This window comes from Chiloscyllium punctatum, chromosome 4 (genome assembly GCF_047496795.1).
Source record: "Chiloscyllium punctatum isolate Juve2018m chromosome 4, sChiPun1.3, whole genome shotgun sequence".
Classification (NCBI taxonomy): domain Eukaryota; kingdom Metazoa; phylum Chordata; class Chondrichthyes; order Orectolobiformes; family Hemiscylliidae; genus Chiloscyllium; species Chiloscyllium punctatum.
In genome coordinates, this window is record NC_092742.1 from 32,780,427 (window position 1) to 32,804,557 (window position 24,131).

General features: G+C 41.2%; 1 protein-coding gene across 2 annotated transcripts in view; it reads right to left on the reverse strand.

The window, feature by feature from the left end:
- Window positions 1-23,808, reverse strand: part of LOC140476162 (sodium/potassium/calcium exchanger 4-like) — a 314,028-nt gene extending 290,220 nt beyond the window's left edge. For both annotated transcript variants that reach the window (XM_072568328.1, XM_072568327.1), the window contains exons 1-2: window positions 23,348-23,808; window positions 22,432-22,545 (exon numbers count right to left, since the gene is read on the reverse strand). In XM_072568328.1, coding sequence (XP_072424429.1) covers window positions 22,432-22,545; window positions 23,348-23,507 — 274 coding nt within the window. In that variant the 5' untranslated portion in view covers window positions 23,508-23,808. The remainder of the gene's footprint in view (window positions 1-22,431; window positions 22,546-23,347) is intronic.
- Between the last annotated feature and the right edge of the window lie 323 nt (window positions 23,809-24,131).

The following is a 24,131-nucleotide window of genomic DNA, read 5'->3' on the forward strand; positions in this document are numbered from 1 at the left end:
CATCCTTACCAACAAAGAGATTATGTTACAAAGGCTGTTTGACAGCTGAGGGCTTGTTAATTTATTCTACACTAGATTGCTGGTTTGTGGTGTGGTAGTCATCTCAAGAAGGTCTCATACGTTTAGAGAACTCAATCGTCTTCTGAATCTTTGCTCCAGGTTTAGGTGGAAACCACTGCATCAGCAAAACAAAAACTTGCTGCATAAATACAGCCGGAGGTCATTGAAAAAAAACATTTTGGACAGACTTGTGGTCATGAGTCCCTGAGACAGGGGGCTTAACCTAACAAAAATCTTTCAAAGTGGAACCATTTAATAGTATCAAATAAGTTTGCAACTGAACATAAAATATTTCCTATTAACTTGTTTTCCCTTTAATTTGATGTTGATGCTATAAAGGAGACTTTAGCTCCCTGAAAATGGCCTTCTGGTCTTAGGAGGCAGGGTTTTGACATGAAGTCCAATGTTAATGAGCTATGTTGAACAACTCCATGCAACTGTTATGGAAGCAGCCATTCATTGAAGAATGCCAGTACAGAAATACCTTAATAAGTGAGGCAGGAATGGTTCTCAGTAGCTTGCAGAATTGTTTTGCAAGTATCCATTGCATAATTCCACCATACAGTTCTTCATAATTTCCATGCTTTAACTGTCTTTTCAAATTCATTCTGGAGAGATGGGTGACGCTGGCAGTATTGCCCATCCCTAGTTTCTCTGAGTTGATATTAGACACAACCACGGTGATACAGGACTGGAGTTACACATAGACCAGATTGGGTAAAGTCAACAGATTATTATCCCCGAGCAGAAATCATAGAACTGTTTGCATTCTATTATAACATCTATTATAACAGGAATTAATTATGAGGGTGTTAGATGTGATGCTGATCAAACAGGTTGTTTTAACCTGGAATGGTTGAGTTTCTCAATAGTTGTTGCAATTACATTCATTCAGGTAAATGGGCAGTATTCCATCACAGTCCAGACTTGTGCCTTGTAGATGGAAGACAGATTTTGAGGAGACAGGAGCTGAGCTTCTGTAGTCACTGCAGAATTCCTAGCCTCTGATCTCCTCTTGCAGCCACAGTATTTATGCAGAATGTTGATAGTATGAGGAAGAATGTATAACTTTTAGATTAATTCATATTTTGTACTTTGTATGTTAAGAAGGTGTAAAGCGGTTTTAGTTTCAATTTTGTTTAAAAGAGTTCTTTTGTGGTTTTGGCAACAGGGAGTCTGGAGGCTTGGGCATGCATTTTTAATGAGGTTTTACAATCCTTGCAGTGAAGGAAGAAGGATTTGTCGTTCAATACGCAAAAAAAATCTAGTGGCAGGGGTTGGGAGACACAAAGAAAAATCTAGAAGTCAGTCAGCTGATGTGTGCCAGAGAAACACTGCTGGAACTTATGATGAGGGAAATCATGTTTGTTCTGAAGTTAAAAAAATACTGATTTTAGTTTGTATTTTATCTTTAGAGACTCAGGGAGAAAGGTACCAGCTAAAGCATCGAGGTTACATGCAGAAATTTCTGGAAGGAAATCAGGAGTGAGTGCCAGCCTGAGCAAGAAATCTTGGTTTGGAGAGAATGATCTCTTCAGTAGAGATTTGGCATTTGTAAGGATATTGCTGGCTTAGTATAAAATTGAATCTTTCTCTGATGTCTGTAATAAAATCTTTCCAGTTGTTACCTTTAGTGTAGTATAATTTATGTTTTACTTGTTTATTAAATGGTTTACTCCTTGTGTCAAAATCCCCCTACAAGACTACTGTGAAAGTGTTCAGTAACCAACCTCACAGTTAATAACAAAACATTTTCGGTCCAACTAAACCTGATCTGAAACATCCAATATTAAAAACAGCTCAGGTTTAAAAATTAGAAGAGGAATCAGCAATTATAATGCCACTGAATGTGACGGGTTAATGATTATGCCAGGCAAAGTTACACACCCTGCATGTGATCCAGGTCTTGCTGTAATCAAAATGGATTGCTCTAGGATCGAGCCTCAGGCGACTCTCTGTGTGGAGTTTGCACATTCTCCCCGTGTCTGCGTGGGTTTCCTCCGGGTGCTCCGGTTTCCTCCCACAATCCAAAAATGTGCAGGTTAGGTGAATTGACCATGCTAAATTGTCCGTAGTGTTAGGTGAAGGGGTGAATGTAGGAGTATGGGTCTGGGTGGTATGGTGTGGACTTGTTGGGCCGAAGGGCCTGTTTCCACACTGTAAGTAATCTAATCTAATCTAATCTAAATAAATGGTGCTGAAAAATTGTACAATCAGCAAACGACCCCATCTTTGACTTTATGAAAGGGGGAATGTTATTGATGAAGCAGCTGAAGATTGTTGGGTGTTGGACCCCACCCTGAGGAATTCCTTCAGTGATGTCCTGTGGATGAGATAACTGACCTTTAGCAAACACAGCCAACTTCCTTTGGTGCTTTGTATGTTTCCGACGAGTAAAGGGATGCCCCCCCTCCCTGATTCACATTTACTCCAGCCCCACTAGGATTGCTTGATACCATAAACAAAAACAAAAATTGCTGGAAAAACTCTGCAGGTCTGGCAAGGTCTGTGGAGAGAAAGCAGAGTCAATATTTCAAGTCCAGTGACCTTTCTTCAGAACAATTTCCGTTTGTGTTTCTGATTTCCAGCATCTGCAGTTCCTTGTTTTTTCTGCTTAATGCTCAGTTAATTGATGTCAAGGCAGTCACCCTCCCTTCTCTACTTGGAGTTCAGCTATTTTGTCCAAGTTTGGACCAAGCCTGTAATGGCTTCACGGGCTGAATGGATTAATCAGCAGGTTATTGTTGATTAAGTCCTGCTTGATAGCACAGTTGATGACATCTTTCATCATTTTACTGATGATCAAGAGTAGACTGATGGGGTGGTAATCGGTCAGCTTGGATTTTTCATGCTTTTTATTGTCAGGACAAAGGTGGGCAATTTTCCACATTGTTGGGTGGATGGCAGTGCTGTAGCTTCATTGGAACAGCTTGGCTAATGGTGAAGCAAGTTCTGGAACACCAGTCCTTAGAGCTAATGCCAGAATATTGTCAGGGCCCAGAGCTTTTGCGGTATCCAGTACCTTCAGCTATTTCTTAATATCACATGGAGTGATTCAAATTGGCTGAAGATTGGCATCTGTGCTGCTGGGGATCTCTGGAAGAGGCCACGATGGATCATCCGCTCAATACTTCTGACTGAAGATTGTTACAAATGTTTCAGCCTCATCTTTTGCAGGAGATTTTGGACTTCCCCCATTATTGAGGGTGGACCTATTTATTGAGCCCTGTTCTCCAGTGTATCTATTGTCCACCACTACTGAAGATTGGATGTGTCGGGACTGCAAATTATAGATCTGATCCATTGATAGTTGAATCAAGTTGCACTGTCTATAATTCACTTCTTATCCTGGGTCATAGCTTCAGCAATTTTACACACTATATTCAGGTATAGCTGGTGCTGCTTCTGGTTTGCACTCTTCATTTATGCAATGCCGCTCCATGGGCTTGCTAATAATGGTAGAGTGGGGGATATGTTGGGCCATGATGCTAGATTGTAGTTGAATATAGTTCTGCCAATGATGCACCTTATGAATGTCTAGATTTGAGTTGTTAGATCTAAGTAAAATTTCTTACATCTAACACAAGGGTGGTGACACATAACAAGATGGTGAGTACCTTTACTGTGAAGGTGGGACCTTGTTTCCACAAGGACCATGCAGTGGTCACTCCTACCGATATGGTCGTGGACAGATGAATCTGTTCAGGCAGATTGTAGGTGGGTGAGGTACAGGAACAGCTTGACTTAGGCTGTACATATTTCGTCTATTACCTAGTCTGTTGCCACAATATTATCCGGGCCTGTAACCTTTACAGTATCCAGTGCCTCAGTCCACAATGTCAAGTGGTGTGAATTGAAGTGGGCTGAAGACTGGCATTAATGAAGCTTGGGAGCAGTGTTCCCTCTAAGCTGTTCAGCCATTCTGAGGTTCTACACACCCCAAACTGAGGGTGTGCATTGGTTTCTGGTTTTGGAGGGTGCTGCCATGCACAGACCTTGGGAAGTCCATACGCTGATAAAAATAATCAGAGGGAGCATTGATTGGGTGACACTGAGATGGAACTTCCATTTGACCTTTCAGTTGAATATAGTCATGCACATTTCAGCATTGTCTCTTGTGTTGATGTGCTGGGCTCATTAAAAAGGGGGATATTTGTGGAATTTTCTCTTCCAATTAGTAGTGTCATTGTCCACCAACCTTCCTGATTGAATATGACATATTGATCTGATTTCTTGGTTGTGGGAACCATTCAGCTCTGTCTATTGCATGCTGCTTCCCCTGTTTAATATGCAAGTAATTCTATGTTGGAGCTGCGCAAGTTGGCATCTCATTTTCAGGTATGCCTGTTGCTGCCAATGACATATTCCAAACTCATTTTCTATGAGGTTGATCCTCTACCTGATGGTAAAATAACAGATATGCCTAACCATGAGGTTGCAGATTGTAGTTGAATATAATTCCAATGTTCCTCATGGATGCCTGCTTTTGTGTTGCTAAACCTGCTCTAAGAGAAAGTGAGGATTGTAGATGCTGGAGATCAGAGATGAGAGTGTGGTGCTGGAAAAGCACAGCAGGTCAGGCAGCATCTGAGGAGCAGGAAAACCGACATTTGAGGCATAAAGCTTAGCCTGAAAATTCTATCCTCTTGCTCCTCAGATGCTGCCTGACCTACTGTGTTTTTCCAGCACCACATTCTAAACCTGCTCTAGATCTATCTCATTTATTTGGTGCAGGGTGTCCTCAATGCAAAGATGGGATTGTGCAGTCCTACTAATATTGTCCTGGGCACATATATTTGTGACACATAGATTGGTAAGGACAAGGTTTAATAGCTTTTCCCTCTTAGTTTTATGGCCCTCCATCCCCTAACCCACACAAAGACCCTGCTGGCAGATATATCCTTCAGAGTTTGGTCAGCGGTGCTATTGTCCAAGCCATTGAAGTCTTCTAGAGTATTATGTTCCCGTGCAATCCTCTGTAGTTCTCCTTTATGATGTTTAACATTGAGGGTAGTAGCAATAATTTTGCAGCAAGTTTTCTTGCCCAGAGTTGATCTGACGCTTTGAGACTACATGGAATCTGGAGTCAATACTGAGGAGTCCTAGAGTCACTGTCTCCTGGGTGCTTCTATAGTGGTAACACCACCAGTAGGATATTTCAGCTTTAACCACTGCCACTGGTGTTGGTCCACCAGAGGATGGAAATCTTTTTTTCTCCTAAAAAGGGATTAGAGAAGCAGATGGATTTTTAGGACACTCCTGTAGATTCATGGCCATCACTTGTATTTCATTCTGGAGTTATGCTTTAATTGAATTTAAATGACCCCAATTGCCATGTTAAGATTTGAATTCATTAGTCTGGACTCTGACTAATTATACGAATGCTCCCACCTCCACCTCTGGCTTCTCACCCCGCCACAATAATTTGCTGTACAAGTTTACTTCAATCTAGATTTTAATGATTAATCGTTGGCATTATCAAACTTCCAGCCATCCAGCTCAAATTGCCAAGTGTACCTTTTACAGGTGCACTGCTAATGCACCAGAATTTGCAATAAGAAAATAAGCATACTGCAAGTATTTCAAAATAACGCATTCTTTAATTTTTCTTTAGAACAAGAATTGCTAGTGCTACTGCAGCGCAACATTGCTTGTGTTAATATTAGATACATCATAGATATTGTTCTTAATCAGCTTAGGTATTTGAAACAATCTTATCATATTCATAAGGAAAATATGCAATTGCACTGTTAAAAAAAACCATGTGAGTGATGGAAAACAATGCATAAAACAAGTCAACTACAAACTTCCATGAGAACCCTCATCTAAATTGGATAAAGGTTTATTTAATCTTTCTTTCCAACACATGTTAAAATCTGTCATACAAAAGCTACCCACACTTGCAGGATAATTCTGAAATTGCACTCCATTGGAAACATTTTCCTTCAATTTTCATAGGGACCACTGTAGGCTGCTCCAAAAATAATTCAAAATTTTAAATGATTTTTGTGGGACTAAGAGGAACTCTTATGAAATTTTTAATAGGAAGAGCTTTATGCAAGTGTGCTTCAATGGAATGTGCGATCTGCGAATGGAATTTAATTACGGAGGGATCTGTTATAGCAGTTATTTCTCAATCATGCCTTCATGAGACTAAATTGCTGAAAAACAAGAGTAACCTCGGTCCAGTTATTTGTGGTAACATTAAATATGACAGCAATCTAAATGTAATCATTTAAAATTACAATGACAATAACAAGCATTGAAATGTTTTCAATGCAAAGGATTAGGTAGTGAGCTGAAATAATTATTTCGCTCAAATCCATGCTTGGTCATCTGCATTCTCTCCACTTCAAAAATATAAAATATGACTTATCACTGCTGCCTCTACTGTCTATTACAAAAAGCACCATCGTGCCTGCCCCATGATATTATTCAATATTATTTTAAAAATTTAAATTACGAAACTTCAGTCATCTCAATATAGCCAAAATACCTAAGCAAAACTTAGAGGTAAGCATTGAGCATATTGCCAGGAAGATTTGGAAAACATATTTTAATTTTTTTTTCTTGCTACCAGGATGCTTACAAACACATGTCTTTTCCCATCCTGTAACCCAACCTGATCTCTGCCTCTTCCAATTCCACACATCCCCCATTTTAATTGCTCCACATTGCTCGTTGTCCTTCAGCTGACTCTGCAGCATGTTCTCAATTTCCCTCCCTTAGCGTCTGCCTTTCCACCTCCCTCTCATCGTTTCAGTTACCCACAACATGCTCTTGGTGGTCCCCTGTTCCCACATCTTCTTATGTCACTCTGCATTACATTTGAAACCTCATCAGCTAAAAGCACTAAATTAATGCAAGTTGCTTTGATTTTTAGTTACTGAATTTAAGATGATGATCACCAAAAGGAGGTGCAGAATCCCAAACTCACATTAGCTGAAATGTTTTGATCTTAGTCATGGAGTCATACAGCATGGAAACACACCCTCCAGACAAATACATCTGCACCAACCAGACATCCTAGTCTGACCTAGGCCAATTTGTCAGCAGTTGGCCCATATCCCTCTAAACCCGTCCTATTCATATACCATCCACATGCCTTTTTTATACCTGCCTCCACCATTTCCTCTGGCAGTTCATTCCATACAGTCACCTCCCTCTTCATGAAAAAGTTACTGCTCAGATCCTTTTTAAATCTTCCCCCTGTCACCTTAAACATATGCCCTCTAGTTTTGGACTCCCCAACTATAAAAGATCTTGGCTCTTCACTCTATCCATTCCTGTCATGACTATATAAACCTCTATAATGTCACCTCTCAGTCTCCAAGGCTCCAGGGAAAGTATCCCGAGCCTATTTAGCTTCTCCCCATAACTCAAACCCTCCAATCCCAGCAACATTCTTGTCAATCTTTTCTGCACCCTCTCAAGTTTAACAACATCCTTCTTATGGAAAGGCAACCTGGATTGTACGCAGTATTTTAACAGTTGCCTCACCAATGTCTTGTACAGCTGCAACATGACATCCGAACTCCTCTACACAATGTCCTGACCAATGATGGGAAGCATATGTTAGGAAACATGGGTTTGCAGTAACAGGTCCTTGGTACCCACTGGCAATAAATACCCACTTGCTCCACTTGTTTTATAAGGCTGCAGATGTCAGCAGCAATGTGCCTTCAGGCACTCAACGTCCTGAGTCTCGGGAGCACAGTCCGATTGAGAGAAGTGATTCTCTGCCTGTAACCTGATGTTACAATCTCACCTACGTCCAGCTGGATCTTGGTGTCAGTGTCCTTCCCCTCTGCTCGATGGAGGAGCCTGGAAATGAAGAGAAGGCTCCTGGTTTCGCTCCTGATGGTGTGTGGCCCTCGTTCTAGCTAACGAGAGAGGGTAGAAAGTGGAAGTGCATGAACGGCTCTCGATGCACAGAGAAGAGTAAGAGCCCTAAAAAGGAGCTGAAGGTCAGTGAAGGTTTAAGTGGGTGAAGTGCCTTCCAAGACGTTAGCAATCACATGTTAAACAACGTAAGAGCAGTAGCCTGTCTCCTGGCCAAGCCCAGAGCTCTTCATAGCATTTCTAGCTTGTCAGTTTTGCTGAAGGACCCCAACTAGTTGCTGATAGGTCAGGAAACAGGTTTCCTCACTGTGGAATTCAGAACTCAAACAATAAAACAGCCAATAATTGGTTTATTAACTACCTTAATCATTTCCTAATTACTTACCTAGCCAAGAGAGTTTCACATCCATCTTCAAAATCTCCTCAGGAGAAACCAGAATAAAAATGGGATTATGACAGACACCAGAGTGCAGCCAATGGAAGTGATCTTCACAAGGTTGTAAAGAATTCTGCCAATGATGTCAGCTTGGCTCAGTTAATAACACCCTCAGACCTCAGTGGGTTCAAATTTTGCACCCAATGGTTGAACATAAAAAGATTAGACGAACACTCCAACAGAATGCTGCACTGTCGCAGGTAATTTTTGTCCATTGAGACATTCATCAGAGGATTTGTCTGCCTCTTCAATAGAAGTTAAACATCCCAAAGCAAAGTTTTTGACAAGCAGCACAGAAGTTATCACTGGTGTTCTGGCCAATATTTATCTCCTAATCAGCACCACAAGAAAGAAGTGATCTGGTGTGATCGCAGTGCAGTTTGTCGAAGCTTCCTGTGTGCTGTCACCTCACATGCCATCAGCACTTTGCTGTAAATCCCTGAGAGTACAGTGACTTACAGTGAGACCGCAGCCGAGCTCTGATGGGAGTCAGTGTTTGCACCACTTTACAAGTTCTCTGCACATTAGCCAGAACCCAGAATCTGGAGGTCCCAGCTCCCAACCCAGTGTCAATCATTTTTGTCAGGGGAGAGAGAACATTTAAAAATCCATAGTTCACAGCGGCAGCAAATTGCTTCTGCCTTCAATAAGAAGCAATTTGATTTGCTGGAATGATCAAAACATCATTAATGAGCTTTAGATAATTGAGGGAAAGGTCTAAACCTACTGGAGTGCTTTTGAGAGATAAGATACCCCTTTGGGGCTGTTGAGAGGAGATATTGAATATGTGTAAAAGGTGGATAAGGTCTGTGGAACGGAATAGCTGTGGAGTCACTTAAATCCTCTCTTCCTTAAATTTTGAAGAGACAGGCCTGCAGTTGAAAAAAAATTGAGCGCCTGCTGTTTTAATAGATGGCTGTGACATTAGCCAAAGACTATTTCAGCATGAGCACCACTTGGCTGTTTCCACAATCTATTACAAACACGATAGGGGGCTTAGAGGTTTACAGTTTGACTAACAATTTGACTAGTTATAAAGACATAAGCTGTTTTTGAGGTGCAGCTATGAATACGATTCTTTTTTAATCTTTGGAGGGGATTAAGTGCTTGAAAGAAATTGTTTTTACAAAAGGTTAGGTATGTTCAAGAACTTAAATATATTGAATGGGGTGTTATTATGATTTTTTAAGATATAAAGAGGATAGTAGATACTTGGAACATTATTTTATTTCATCTCCCCCCTCCAACTCCTAAGGTCTGCCAATAGTGTGAAGTGGGTCAGATGGCATGAAAGGTATAGGGCAAAAGTTGGTGACTGGGGGTTAACAGAGATAGGCTGAGATAGATAAAATTGATCAGTTGGGGAATCAACACTTCTGAGGAAAGGGCAGGAAAGTGGATTTGGGGAGCATTGGATCAGCCATGATCTTATTGAATGGTCGAGCAGGCTCAAGCTAATCCTGTTCCTATTTCTTATGGTCTTATGGTCTCATGGATTGACATGTGACATGAGTTGGCACTGCGGCAAGAAAGAGCGTTGGGGATGTGAAGGTTGGCACTAAGTGGGCATGAGGGTCATCAGTTGACACAGAGAATGAAGGACTCTGCAGGTGGAAGGAATGACATAGGTTAGCGTTAGGTGCGGGGGGGTGAATAGGGAATGTGGCTGTGGGAGGGGTTAGGGCTAGAAAGGTGTGTTTGAATTATTGCTTCCATTACACAAGATTCATTATTGCCTTTTTGGCACCCAACAGCCTATGGTCGCTTCTGCACTATTTCCGAGGTTGATGGACTAAACTCCAATTCAGACTGCCCTCCTAGAAGGACATTCAACCATTTGGAACAATTGCTCCCAAGTCTGGATTTCAGAAGTACCCAACTCAGAAGTGCAAATATGACCCAGTTTCACCAGCTTTGGTGCACCTCTTAAAGCAGAATTGTAGATTTTGGATTCTAACCTATACACTGCTTTGAAGAAGCAGACAGCTACTTTACGAGATAGAAGTCGAGCCTGAAGAGGTTGGTAGGGATAGGGATCTGTTGTTCTGCAGATAAGTGACCTTGACCTATGCACCATCGGTGTAGTAATTGCACACCAGCAGCAGGACACATTACCTTTCCCATACTGTCACCAGGTCTTCTCCTCTGTCACTATGGTGAAAGTGAGTACTGCAGATGCTGGAGATTAGAGTCAAGAATGTGATGCAGGAAAAGCACAGCAGGTCAGGCAGCATCATTCTCCTCTGTCAATTAATGTAATAGTGATACAGTGCTAACAAGCTTCCTTAATTCATGCAGTAATGCGGACAACATTGTCAGGACCAGCATTTAATAGCCATCTCCATCCACCCAATTTTTCTAATCAACCTGCTCAGAGATGCTATTATACCTCTCACCTCTGCAGCAGATGGCATTTGAACCCAGGCCTTCAGGTCCAGGGGTAGGGACACTACAACTGCGCCACAACCCACTTGTCTTGAATACTGAGTGACTTGGTAAGCTGTTTCAGAGGGCAGTTAAGGAGTCAGCCAAGTTGTTGTGGATCTGGATTCTGTAAAAATAAAAGGGCAGATTTCCTTTCCTGAAGTACATTAGTGAAGCAGATAGGTTTTTAAGACATTTTGGCAGTTACATCAGCACCATTGCTGAGACTAGCTCTTTATTCCAGATTTAGATAATCAACTCACCAAGGCTCCTTCGACAGCATCTTCCAAACCCAAACCTCTATCCACTCTAAAAAACAAGGGCAGCAAATGCATGAGAATGTCACCATCGGCAGGTTTCCCTTCAAATCACCACACTACCCCAACTTGGAACTATAATCACTGTTTCGCCACTTTTACTTGGTCAGAATCCTGAAACTCCTATCCTAATAGCAGTGTCGGTGTGACTGCCCATTGCAGACTGCAGTGGTTCCAGATGGCAGCTCAGCACTTTCACAAGGGCAAATTCAGGATGGATAATAAATGCTGGCCTTCCCCGCAACATCCACATCCCATGTACCAAGTTTTTAAAAACTGAATTTAATATCCCCAGCTGCTAAACTGGGATTTGACCTCATGTTTTCAGACCATTGGTCCTAGCATCTGGTTTACTGGCACAGTAACATCATTACTGTGGCACAGTGGCTCAGTGGTTAGCACTGCTGCCTCCCAGTGCCAGGGACCCAGGCTTGATTCCAGCCTTGGGTGACTGTAGGTGTGGAGTTTGCACATTCTCCCTGTGGTTTGCTTGCATTTTCTCTGGGTGCTCCCATTGCCTCCCACAGTCCAAAGATGTGCAGGTCAGATGAATTGGCCATTTTTTCAGACCATTGGTCCTAGCATCTTGTTTACTGGCACAGTGTTAGGTGCATTAGTCAGAGGGAAATGGGTCTGGATGGGTTACTCTTCGGTGTGAACTTGGGCCGAAGGGCCAGTTTCCACATTGTAGGGAATCTAATCTTAACTTGCTACGTTTCGCATAATCTGACATGCAGCAGCCTGGACAGGCCCATCCACCCAGCCGACACGGCCCCAGGCCTCTCAATCAAGCTTCCATCAGCTTTACTGACCTCACAAGGGAAGCAACTCTTCAGAGTATGAGAGGGAGGAAACCTTCTTGCAAGAAAGACACCATCAGTTGGCACTTGATCGTGAATTAACTGGATGGCAGTTTTCATGTTTGCCATTAAACAAATCACCTTTCACACTTTTGGCAAAGTGCTCTGCAGTGTGGCTTTACAGCACAGTGCTGATTCAGAATGTCAGTATGTCACAAATGCACAAGTTCCTAAATAGTTTGAATGTTGTTTAATTCATGGTTAAAGCACTGGTGTAAATGTAACAAAGTGTGTGAACTCAGTGCAGACCTATATGATTTTGAGTTTCAAGGGATGAGCAGGTCACTTGATTTGCTGCAATTAATTCATTGTTGTCTGCAAGATATTTGGATGGTTCCTCACCTTCCGATCCTTACTTATCCTGTGAGGACTGTTGTTGCTTTTGCAATTGCAGGCTTCTCTGTACAGTGAGGCTGAGTAGAGCAACCAATTAAAATGAATTGGTCGTTATTGAGGCATAGTGAAGAGAGCCCCACAGACATGTCAAGGCACCTGAAACTTCTTCAGTATCCCAATGGCACACTCTATTATTAATATTGGTGGTCCCCTGGCTTTGACTAAAAGACCACAAGATGTAGGAGCAGAGTTAGACCGCTCAGTCATAGAGTCATAGAGATGTACAACATGGAAACAGACCCTTCGGTCCAACCTGTCCAAGCCGATCAGATATCCCAACCCAATCTAGTCCCACCTGCCAGCACCCAGCCCAATCCTTCCAAACCCTTCCTATTCATATACCCATCCAAATGCCTCTTAAATATTGCAATTGTACCAGCCTCCACCACATCCTCTGGCAGCTCATTCCATACACGTACCACCCTCTGTGTGAAAAAGTTGCCCCTTAGGTCTCTTTTATATCTTTCTCCTCTCACCCTAAACTTTAGTTCTGGACTCCCCGACCCCAGGGAAAAGACTTTGTCTATTTATCCTATCCATGCCCCTCATAATTTTGTAAACCTCTATAAGGTTTACCTCTATAACCTCTTGGGCTTCAGACTGGTATGACAGGTCGGCGCAACATCGAGGGCCGAAGGGCCTGTGCTGCGCTGTAGTGTTCTATGTTCTATAAGGTTCGAATCTGCTCCACCATTCAACAAAACGATGGCTGAGCTAATCATTCTTAACTCCATTTTCCTGCTTCTTCCCATAACCTTTGATTCCCTTCCTGATTAAAAAGTCTGTTGATCTCAACCTTGAAAACACTTAATGACCCAGCCTTCCGAGGAAAAGAACTCCACAGATTCACTGCCTGAGAGAAGAAATTTCTTCTCAATTGTGTCCGAACTTGGCAAACTTTTATTTTGAAATTATGCTCCCTGGCTCTAGTCTTTCCTAAAGGGAAACAGCCTTTCTACATCTATCCTGTCAAGCTTACTAAAAAACATGTATATTACAATGAGATAACTTCTCTTTCTTCAAAATTTCAATGAGTACATGTCTAAACTACCCTATTTCTTCTCCTATGAACATTTATTTATATCCAGGAATAACCTAATGAACTTTCTCTCTACTGCTTTCAATGCTAGTATATCTTCCCCAAGATAAGGGACCCAAAACATTCACAGAGTATTCTACATGTCTAAGTGGTGCCTTTATGACTTTAGCAAGATCTCTCCATGTTTATACTCCTCCTTTTGAAATATATGACCAACAACCTATTTGCTCAAGGTTTGCACAAAGATTTGTAGCTTGGGTGTCACTTGTCATAGTTTTGGGTATGTTTGCTGAGCTGGGAAGTTGATTAGCAGACATTTTGTCCCCTCTCTAGGTGACATCTGCAGTGCTTAGGTGGAGATGGTCAAGAGTGTCCAGTTTCTGGAAGGGATGATCACCAACAATCTGTCCTGGTCCACCACCCACAATAACACCTCTACTTCCTCAGGAGGCTAAGGAAAGTCAGCATGTCTACAAAGACAGTGACCAATTTTTATAGCTGCACCACAGAAAGCATCCTATCTGGATGCAAGCTAGCTGGATGGTTTGGTAACTGCTCTTCCCAAGACCATAAAAAACTATAGACTCATGAACACAGCCCAGTCTATCATGCAAACCAGCTTTCCATCCACTGACTCCATCGTTACTTCCCACTGCCTTGGTTATATTCTCTTCCACCCTCTTCCGTCAGGCAGAAGTAATAAAGGTTTGAACACATGCACAAACAGATTCAAGGGGGACAGTGAGGTCTGCAGATGCTGGAGATCAGAGTTGAGAGTGTGTTACTGACCTGCTGTGCTTTTCCAGCAATACAATCTCAACCACAAACAGATTCAAGACCAGCTTCTTCCCCGCTATTATCAGACTTTTGAATGGACCTCTCAAATGGTAATTATGAACCCTTTCTCTCTCTCTCTGCACCTTCTCTGTGGCTGTAACATTGTCTCCTGCAATCTGTTCTGCTACCCAAATGCATCTGTAATCTGCCTGTACAACATGCAAAACACCACTTTTCAATGTATCTTGGTACATGTGACAACAATTAATCAAACAAATAAACTCAAACCTTACAGAGTTGGCCAAAACTTTGCTGTATGTATACAGTTGTACAAAAAATGTAAAGATTTCATGGACTTATATAAACCTTCAACACAATACAAAACAAAAATTAAAACAGATTAAATGTCCTTAATAACAGACTTGTATTTTCCTAATGGTGTCAGACTAACTGACATATAATTCTGTGTTCTCCTCCTTTTGAAGTTATATTTGTTATCCTCTAATCCATGGGGACCACTGCAGCATCTACAGAAGTCTGAAACAAAACCAAACCAATGCATTTACTATGACTGCAGCCACCTCTATAAAACCCCAAGGGTGTAGTCTATCAGAGTTTCAGATTCAGCAGTTTTGCCAGTACTTTTTCTTTACTAAAAATAATTACTTTTTGTTTCTCACTCTTTTTAAACCTGTGGTTCTACATAATTTCCACTATGTTCTTTGGATATTCTCTTTTGAAGACAAATGCCAAACATTTATTTTCATTTAGATTAGAGTGGTGCTGCAAAAGCACAGCAGGTCAGGCAGCATCCAAGGAGCAGGGAAATTGATGTTTTGGGCAAAAGTCCTTCATCAGGAACAGAGGGCAGGAAGCCTCCAGGGTGGAGAGATAAACCACCACCACCACACCCCCACATTTATCTCTCCACCCTGGAGGCTTTCTGCCTCTATTCCTGATGAAGGGCTTTTGCCCGAAATGTCGATTTTCCTGCTCCTCGGATGTTGCCTGACCTGCTGTGCTTTTCCAGCAGGTCAGGCAGCATCCTGGTGGCTCTGATCTAAACTCTGGTTTCCAGCATCTGCAGTCCTCATTTTTACCAATTTATTTTTATTTGTCATTCTCTTATTCCCCAGCAGAATATTGAATATAGGAGTTAGGATGTCATGATGTGGCTATACAAGACATTGGTGAGGCCCCTTTTAAAATACTGTACACAATTCTGGTCGCCCTTCTATTGGAAGGATGCTGTTAAACTTGAGAGGGTGCAGAAAGGATTAACCAGGAGGACGCTGGGATTGGAGGGTTTGCGTTGGAGGGAGAGGCTGAATAGGTTGGGGCTTTTTTCCCCTGGAACAGAGGAGGCTGAGGATTAACCTGATAGAGATTTCTAAAGTCATGAGGGGAATGGATAAGGTCATTTTCCAAGGATGGTGAAGTTCAAAACTAGAGGGGAGAGATTTAAGGTGAGAGGGGAAAGACTTAAAAGCAGGTATAGCAGAGGGTGGCATGTTTAAGGAATGAGCTGCCAGAGGAAATGGTATAGGCTGGTACAATTACAACATTTAAAAGGCATCTGGATGTGTATATAAATAGGAAGGGTATATAGCAATATGGGCCAAAGGCTGGCAAATGGGACTAGGTCAGATTGGGATGCCTGGTGGGCACAGAAAGTTGGACTGAAGGGTCTACTTGCATGCTCTATGACTCTATAACTTCTGTATAATTTAGTGGTCATCCCACATTTCCACATTTATTCCTGCATTTTCATTCATATGAACAATTTCATGAACAGTTTGTCATTGTTCATCTACCATCATATCTTATTATCTTCCCAAACTGCCTCAGACAACTCACCAAGTTTGGTACATACCCCACAGCACTCTTCAAAATAAACTGAAATTTCAACATTCTTGCCTAAGAATTTATTCCTATAAGACTGTTAGAGTCGATTAGAGAAGTTATTTCTCTAATCCTGTCTTATTAGGCAGCTCCAGATCCACAATAGTCTCCTTCCTAGTTAATTCCTCAACATATCATTCTAGGGATCGGTTTCAAATTCATTGCATGAACTCATCCCCCAAGTTACATTTGTCAATTTGGCATGCCCAGTTATGTGAAGATTAAAGTTATCCTCAATATTGCATTATGTTTGTTACATACTCCTTTGATCTACACATCAATATTCTATCCAGTATTATTAGGTGACCTATAAATTACTGCCACCAATTTCTTCTGTGCTTGTTTCCTTTTTAACTTCCACCCATACTGATTCTAATCTTGCTTTTCTGAGATAAGATACTTTCCAACTTCTGCTTTTATCTCATTTTTACTATCAGGTTACATCACCGACTTTTCCATTTTGCCTACCTTTTCTAAAACTCAAGTACCCTGGAAAATTTAAGTGCCCAATCTTGGTCACCCTGCATACCTTGGTCACCCATCTCTGTAAGGGCCACTAGGTCAAACCACTTTATCAATACTTGTACCATTATTAAATTCTCTGTTCATTCCAGTCTCTATCTGCTTAATTTTAACTAAGTTACTTCTCTGCACTAGTCTTAAGAACAAAGAACAGTACAGCATAGGAATAGGCCCTTTAGCCCATTAAACCTGTACCGACACATACATCTTTCTAAACTCTACACAGTCTATATCCCTCTATTCCCTGCCTATTCATGTATCTGTAAAGATGCCTCTTAAACATTGTTAATGCATCTGCTTCTACCACTTCCGCTGGTAGTGCATTCCAGGCCTCTGTGTAAAAAACTTGCCTCTCACATCTCCTTTAAACTTTCTCCCTTTTACCTTAAACCCAGGTCTCTTAGTAATTGACATTTCTACCCATCGGAAAAAGACTTCAACTATCTGTTCTATCCATGCCTCTCATAATTTTGTAAATGTCTATCAGGTCGCCACGTCAGAATCCAATGTTCAAGTTTGTCCAATCTCTCCTCACAGCTAATATCTTCCAACCAGGCAACATTCTCGTACACCTTTTCTGAACCCACTCCAAAGCCTCCAGATTCTTCTGGTAGAGTCCATAGAACAGGACTGTCCGCAATATTCCAAATTTGCCCAAACTGAAATTCTACACATCTGCAACATGACTTGCCAATATTTATCGACACCCTGACCAATAAAGGCAAGGATACCATATCCTTTCTTGACCATCTTATGCACTTGTGCTGTCATTTTCAGGGAACTGTGGACCTGTACCTAGATACACCTGTACGTTAATGCTTCTTAGTATTCTGCCAATTACTGTGTACTTTCCTCCCGTATTAGACCTTCCAAAATGCATCACGTTGCATTTGTCTTAATTAAATTTCATCTCCAATTTGTCCACCCACGTCTCCAGCAGTATCCTCTGGCAATTATCCTCACTGCCCACAGCTCTCCTAATCTTTGTGTTGTCTGCAAACTCACTAATCAGATCACCCATGTTCTCCTCAAATCATTTATATATGTTACAAACAATAGATCCCAGCACTGATTCCTGCAGAACCCCACTGGTCACAGATCTCCTGTCAGAAAAATACCCTCCCACTACTAGTCACTGTCTTCTTTAACCAAGCCAGTTCTGTATCCACCGTAACAGCTCTCCACTGATTCCATGTAACTTCAGATGCTATATTAGCCTGATGTGGCTTGTCCATGGCCTTGCTAAAGTCCATGGAGACAACATCAATGGCTTTTCCATTATCAATCACCTTTGTCACTTCACTAAAAAACTTAATCAATTTTGTCAGACGAGATCTTCCTCACAAAAAGCCATGTTGCTTATCATTAATAAGTCCATATTTCTCAAAATGTGAGTAAATCCTGTCCCTTAGAAACTTCGCCACTAACTTCCCTACCACTTACATAAGACTCATCAGTCTGTAATTACACAGATTATCCCTGTTGCAAAACAAGGAAGCAAAGGAACAACGTTCACTATTCTCCAGTTGTCTGGGACCTCTCCTGTAACCAAAGAGGATACAAAGATTTTGTACAAGGCCTCATCAATTTCTTCTTTTACCTCTCTCAGTATTCCTGGATAGATCCCAATAGCTCCTAGGGACTTGTCTACATTAATGCTTTTCAAAATATTCAACACCTCCTTTTATTTTGACCTAGAATATCAACATGGTCCTCTCTAGACCCACTCTCCACCCTGTCCTTTTCATTTAGGAGCCTACTCCTTTTTTAAGGAGACTCCTACTTTCTTCATATTCTTCAAGAGCTCTGTCTTCAGTTTCCAAAACCTTATATATGCCTTTCTTTTCTTTTCAACTAAGCTTACAATTTCTCCTTTTGTTTCTTTTTCAGAGGTATAACTTTACCCTTAGCTGAACCTTCCTCTCCCTTTATTAATTTAAAGATCTAGCCACCATCGTAGCCATTTGATCCTCCACAACACTGAACCAAGCTGAGTTTAAATGGGCACAATACTAAAGAACCAACCTTATTGTTCCCCAGAATGAGCACCTTCCAATCCACAAGGACCATTCTAGAATCTGGAGAATTCTGTATGATCAAAAACAGTCCATCCACTGGATGGATTTGAAACTCCTGACAATTACACCACTCTTGCACCCTTTCATTGGTTGTTTTATGCTGATTTGTATAGATCAGGTAGCAACCTACAGATCATTACTCTTGAGGTTCTGGCTCTTAATTTGTAACTTAGCTTCTCAAACTCTCATGGCTGAGCTTCATTCCAACAATGTTGTTCATTCCTATGTGGACCACAGCAATGAGAATCCTCCTCCAGTTCCAACTCTGAGGAAACATTCTTAACCCTGTTATTGGACAAACAAATACAGCTGGGGGCTCACAGAGAAGCTGAAAATAATATTATCTGACTATACTTTCCACTACCATTCCCATAATACTTTTCGCACTCTGCATTTAGATAGGCTCCAATACTAAAGTGTTGTGATCGATTTATTAGTCTTCCCATCTGCTTTTGTTCTGATTGAAAATGGTTGCAAGTACTCATACCTGTTGGACAACTGCATATTAGACTCCTCTATTACATATCTTCCTGAGTCACTGTCACATTGTTTGTCTCTGATTACTAACCAAATCTAAACTGCACCTAATCTAAGCATCTGACTACCTCCTTGATCAAAATGTCGAAGTAATTATCTTATCTGATACATGGCAATTTCTGCATTGATGTCTCCAGTTCAATACATCTTGTTGCAGGTATTATTGTTGTGGTTGTTCAGGATTTCCCTGATCTCTTTGATATCCCACATGCTCCAAATGCATCATATTTCTAGCACTGCCAGCTTTATTCAATTTTGTTTTATTTATTTTGACAAATTGAAGGTTTATGTAATTAATGCATTTGGATTATTTTTAATTTTGAAACTAATTAATTTAACCAGTTAAAAGTATTAATTTAACAAAATAAAAGTTCTGGATTTTAAGTTTTAAATAATTACTGCCTCCAGTTTATACACACCATGACACATTCCACATTCTCATCTTGCTTAAGGAGTTTCTTTCTTTTGGGTTTGTTGGTGACTGTCTTGAGTCACCTCCAGTCACGTTCTTCTCAACAAGTGGAAATACCCTCTCTGAATCCACACTCATAATACCTTTCATAACTTCAAATAGCTCAATCCTTCTGCTCACACAAGAAATGAGGCCTGTTCACTCTTTCCTGTAATGTGTTTCTGATATCACCCAAATGGATCTTCTCTACACTATCTCCAGTGTTTCTATATGAGTTCTGCAACATGACAACTAGAAATGCAGGTTTAAGATCATTTCACTAATTTTCAATGCCTCTAGAAATAAAACCTAGTGCTCAGTTTACGTTTTATTATGACCTTGCTAATCTGTGCCACAATTTTCAGAGATTGTGAGTCAAGATTCCTTTCTTCCTCCATCCCACTTAGACTTGCATCTTTCTTGTGACCTCTGTATTCTTCCCACCATAGTATATATACTGGCTCCCATTTACCTGTGTTAAACTTTATTTACCAATGACTTGTTCATTTGTGATTTATTAATTCCGCTCTCTAATTCAACACACAAACTTAAATATTCTACTGTTAATTTTAGGTCCTGTTTGAAAACACCAGCCAGTGATTATCATGATTTGCTGATGTTATCCATCCTCACACTCACAGATTTGTGGTTTATTGCCTTTCCAATAATTTGCACAAACATTTCTGGTTGACTGTGCTTGATGTGGGAGGTCATTCTAAGGAAATTGCAACTCCTGATAAGATTTGAAAGGCTGTGATGAACTGCTAAAGTTGCACATTGCATGCATTATTATAAAATAGTACACCAATAATCTTCATATTCATATTGTACCCACTTCCTCATATAGACTGAAGAACAGAAGGAGATTATAGTCATCAGAATGCGATTATTGCAATCAGAATATGATTATGCATAAAATCATGTACAAGTTTCACATTTTATATTTTAGATTACATGCATAATTCAAGACGAATTTGAAAAATGGATTTGATTTTGACATGTTGTCAGGACATTTTCAAAACATACTGTGAATCCAGTTAGGTTTCTCTCCTCATGTAGAAACAATTTGTTTTAATTCAGCACAGAATGATGAGAATCCCACTGTTGCCCATCTATTATCCAAGGAAGTATTTCTAACTTTCAAATGTGGAAGTATGCTAGAATTTGTGAATACAGAAAATACCTTTGAGTGCACACTTTTGAAACGCCTGTCACAGATGCCCTGGAAAAATTATGCATAATATATTTCTCAATTACCAAAGGTAATCCTCTTATCTCCACATCTTGAATATTGCATACCAGCCTTAAACAACATGACTGCTTCCAACAACATTGCAATTCCACAGATCTCATTGGAAGCTGTCTTCCTGTGTTCTAGAAAGTGGGCATATAATATCATCTGGGGTCTGAGCAGACAGGACAAAGGTTACAAGGCTCATCTGATTTTAAATTGATAGAAATTCAAATGAGCTGTTTCTAGACAAACATTTCACTCCACCTATTTCATTGTTTGTATCAATTCAGTGATACAATATTTTTATAATCACAAAGTAAGCCCCACTTTCACCCAGTGTGGTACTTAATCACATAGGTTAATGATCACTTTGCCTCCAATCCTAATCCCGACTCATATTTATCCAACTTCTGGTTAAATAGCCGGTATCAACCAGTAATGGAATCTCCCTGCACTGTTTTATTCCATGGAACTCTGTAGCACAGAAACACATCATTAACCAAGAAAGGTTTATATTGGCATGTGTGCTCTCCACCAGCTCACACTTTTCAACATCTTTTTTTTATTTTGTTTCTCCCTCATGTGTTTATCTAGCTTCCTTTCAATGCATCGATGATACTAATGCAATTTGCACACAGTTAGTTGATTTCACATTCACTCTGCTCCCTGAAAAATGAAGCATCTCCTTATTGGATTTGTGTGATTAATTGCTATAGCTTTAGAATCCCCCTAAGTGGAGGCATCCAAATGCCTGCTCTATCAAATCTCATCATTATTTTGAAAACCTCCATCAGGTCACCTCTCCAGAGAAAAGCAATCCAGCCTGTTAACTCTGTTTGAAGCTAGTTATTTTTAAACCTGTGCCCTCTTACACTAACCCAACAATCCAGGCCACATGGTTTATTAACACTTTCAGCATCTGAAAGGCCTGGACCATTTTGCATTCAATGGCAAAATAAATTGGAAGAAGGTAAGTATAAAATCACTTGAACAGAAACCTAGAACATGTCGGTGCGTTGTGCTGTTTATTCAAGGGAGAAGAGACTGTCCCAGTGAAAGTTTTACGATACAGGGGGTCATGGTAACCATATATTGAGCAAAGGAAGCTGCACATTAAACAGCCACATAAACTAGAAACTCCGCAAGGAACACAGAATCATTCCAAAAAGTTGTTTAAGGGAAGGAGGGTTCTAACTTCTATAAGCAGTTTCGACCCAAACATTTAACCAGTGTCAGTCTGAATCTGCTGGAATAGATCGGAGAGCGCCGTGCATCTATTTGAATAAATTGTGATGCTAAAGGGACGTGACAGGAAAGGTACCAAGTCAAGAGTTGTGTGTATCTTCTGCAGTAAACGTTGCCTTGAGTCTCCCAAGCGGCACAAGAGCAGTTCTACCACAATGCCTTTGACACGTTTATACAAAGTGGTTTCTATGGCAGCATGTATTCGGTTAGAGCCACATCCAATCCGGATCAACATTTTATGACTGCTCAGAGGAGTTAGGTTGTTGAAGAGAAGGAGATGAAGGAGCAGCTTTGTGTGGTGTACTCCTTACCTGGGTCTGTGCAGTTCTTCGCTTGAGTCTCGTTGGCGGTCACCGCGACCATTAACTTCCTGTTCCGCCACTGTAGATCCAGTGTGGCTGGGTGTCCAGTGGCCTTCCCGTTTTCTGTTGGAATTATCAATTAGCACGTGTTATTCTTTCACGGGGAGGACGCCGATTCCTTAGCCGGGGGACGCTGGCGTCGTAATCTCCCTCCAGCCCCAAACCTTTGATATGATCTTTAATTCAAACCTCTCCTTTTCCTGCAAGTAATAGGCTGCAGCACCCTTTTCAAAACTTATTGCTACAAGATCTTAATATCAAACGGAACCATTCCGAGCAGCAAATTGAGCAAATACCAAACACCATTCATTCATAAAACCCGAACAATTGCAGAGACTCAAATGAATAATACTTTTAAAATCTCCATGAATGCACCCTTTCAGAGAGAACTTGATGCATTTTATCACGTCGTTTTATTTTTGGTGAGGGGGCAATCTTGAGGGGTTAAAGATGACAGGCACGGTAAAAATAAACAACCTTGACAAAACGGGGTAGTCAAGATGAAACTTACACATCTCATCCACGGTGGCTACATTGAGGAAGTTATATCTTGGAAAGAAATTTAGTCTATAAATATCAGGGACTATAATCCTATCGATTTGGACAAGGCCACAGAGAACTCGGGTTATGAGTTCATGCCTCCGCTGCTGTCATGGGGAGATATAAAAACTTAAGAGCGAAATCATTCCAGTTACAACAATCCAAATCACCGGCATTATATTTCAACACAAGGCGACTGCGAGTTCTATGTTTTAATTTAAAGGCATCACGTTTACATTCGATTAAACCTCTCTCCGTTTCCAGCCAACAAAGGCAATGATGAGTGGAAAAGTTCAATTCTTCACCAGGGCACTCTCTCACTCACCTAGTCTGGAGAACAGGCTGCACAAACACCACGCCAGGAGCAGAATACTGCAGGAAACGCCGACCTGGTACAGGAACATCTCTTTCCTCCTGCGAACTTTGGTCATTTTTGCAAACGTTGACATTATTGTATTCCTCGGTCGCTTGGTCCTGGAATCCATCGCCTCTGACAATATGTTTTTGTGTTATTGCGAGCGGGGTTGGGGGTGGGGGTGGATGGTTGGAGAACCTATATATTTTTCTCTCTCTCTCTCGCTCTCACTCACTGTCCCTCCCACCCCCTTTTCCAGTATGTTTAAACTCGGGCGCCAGTTCTCATTGCATGGCTTTAAAGGAGGGATAAGCAAGGCTTGATGCAGTGTCGTGATCACATGTGAGCTGCGGGGTTCAGAGACCCGGCGAGAGAAAGAGAGAGACAGTGTGAGACACAGAGAGAGTGAGAGACTGTCAGTTTCAGGATGCTCGCAGCTTCGTGTTAATGACGAGAGCTCGTCAATTTCTTCGAATGGGGATTTTTCTTCCCCCCACCGAAGATTGACAAAGCAGCCGGCGCCTCTTCTTTTGTTAAGGCAAAACTTCAAAGTAAAATGATCAACTGATAAATTGCAGATCCTGATTCATATTTAAGCAAAAAAAAAGTCAAGTTCTTGGTGCTGGTTTCAGTGTGCTCCCAGCGCCGTGTGACACTCACGGCCAGTTACTGAGTCGCTGCCCTTCCCTGTTTGATGCCGAGAACTTTAACTCCGCCGATCACGGCTTTGAGACTGGCGGCTGATCCCTGACAA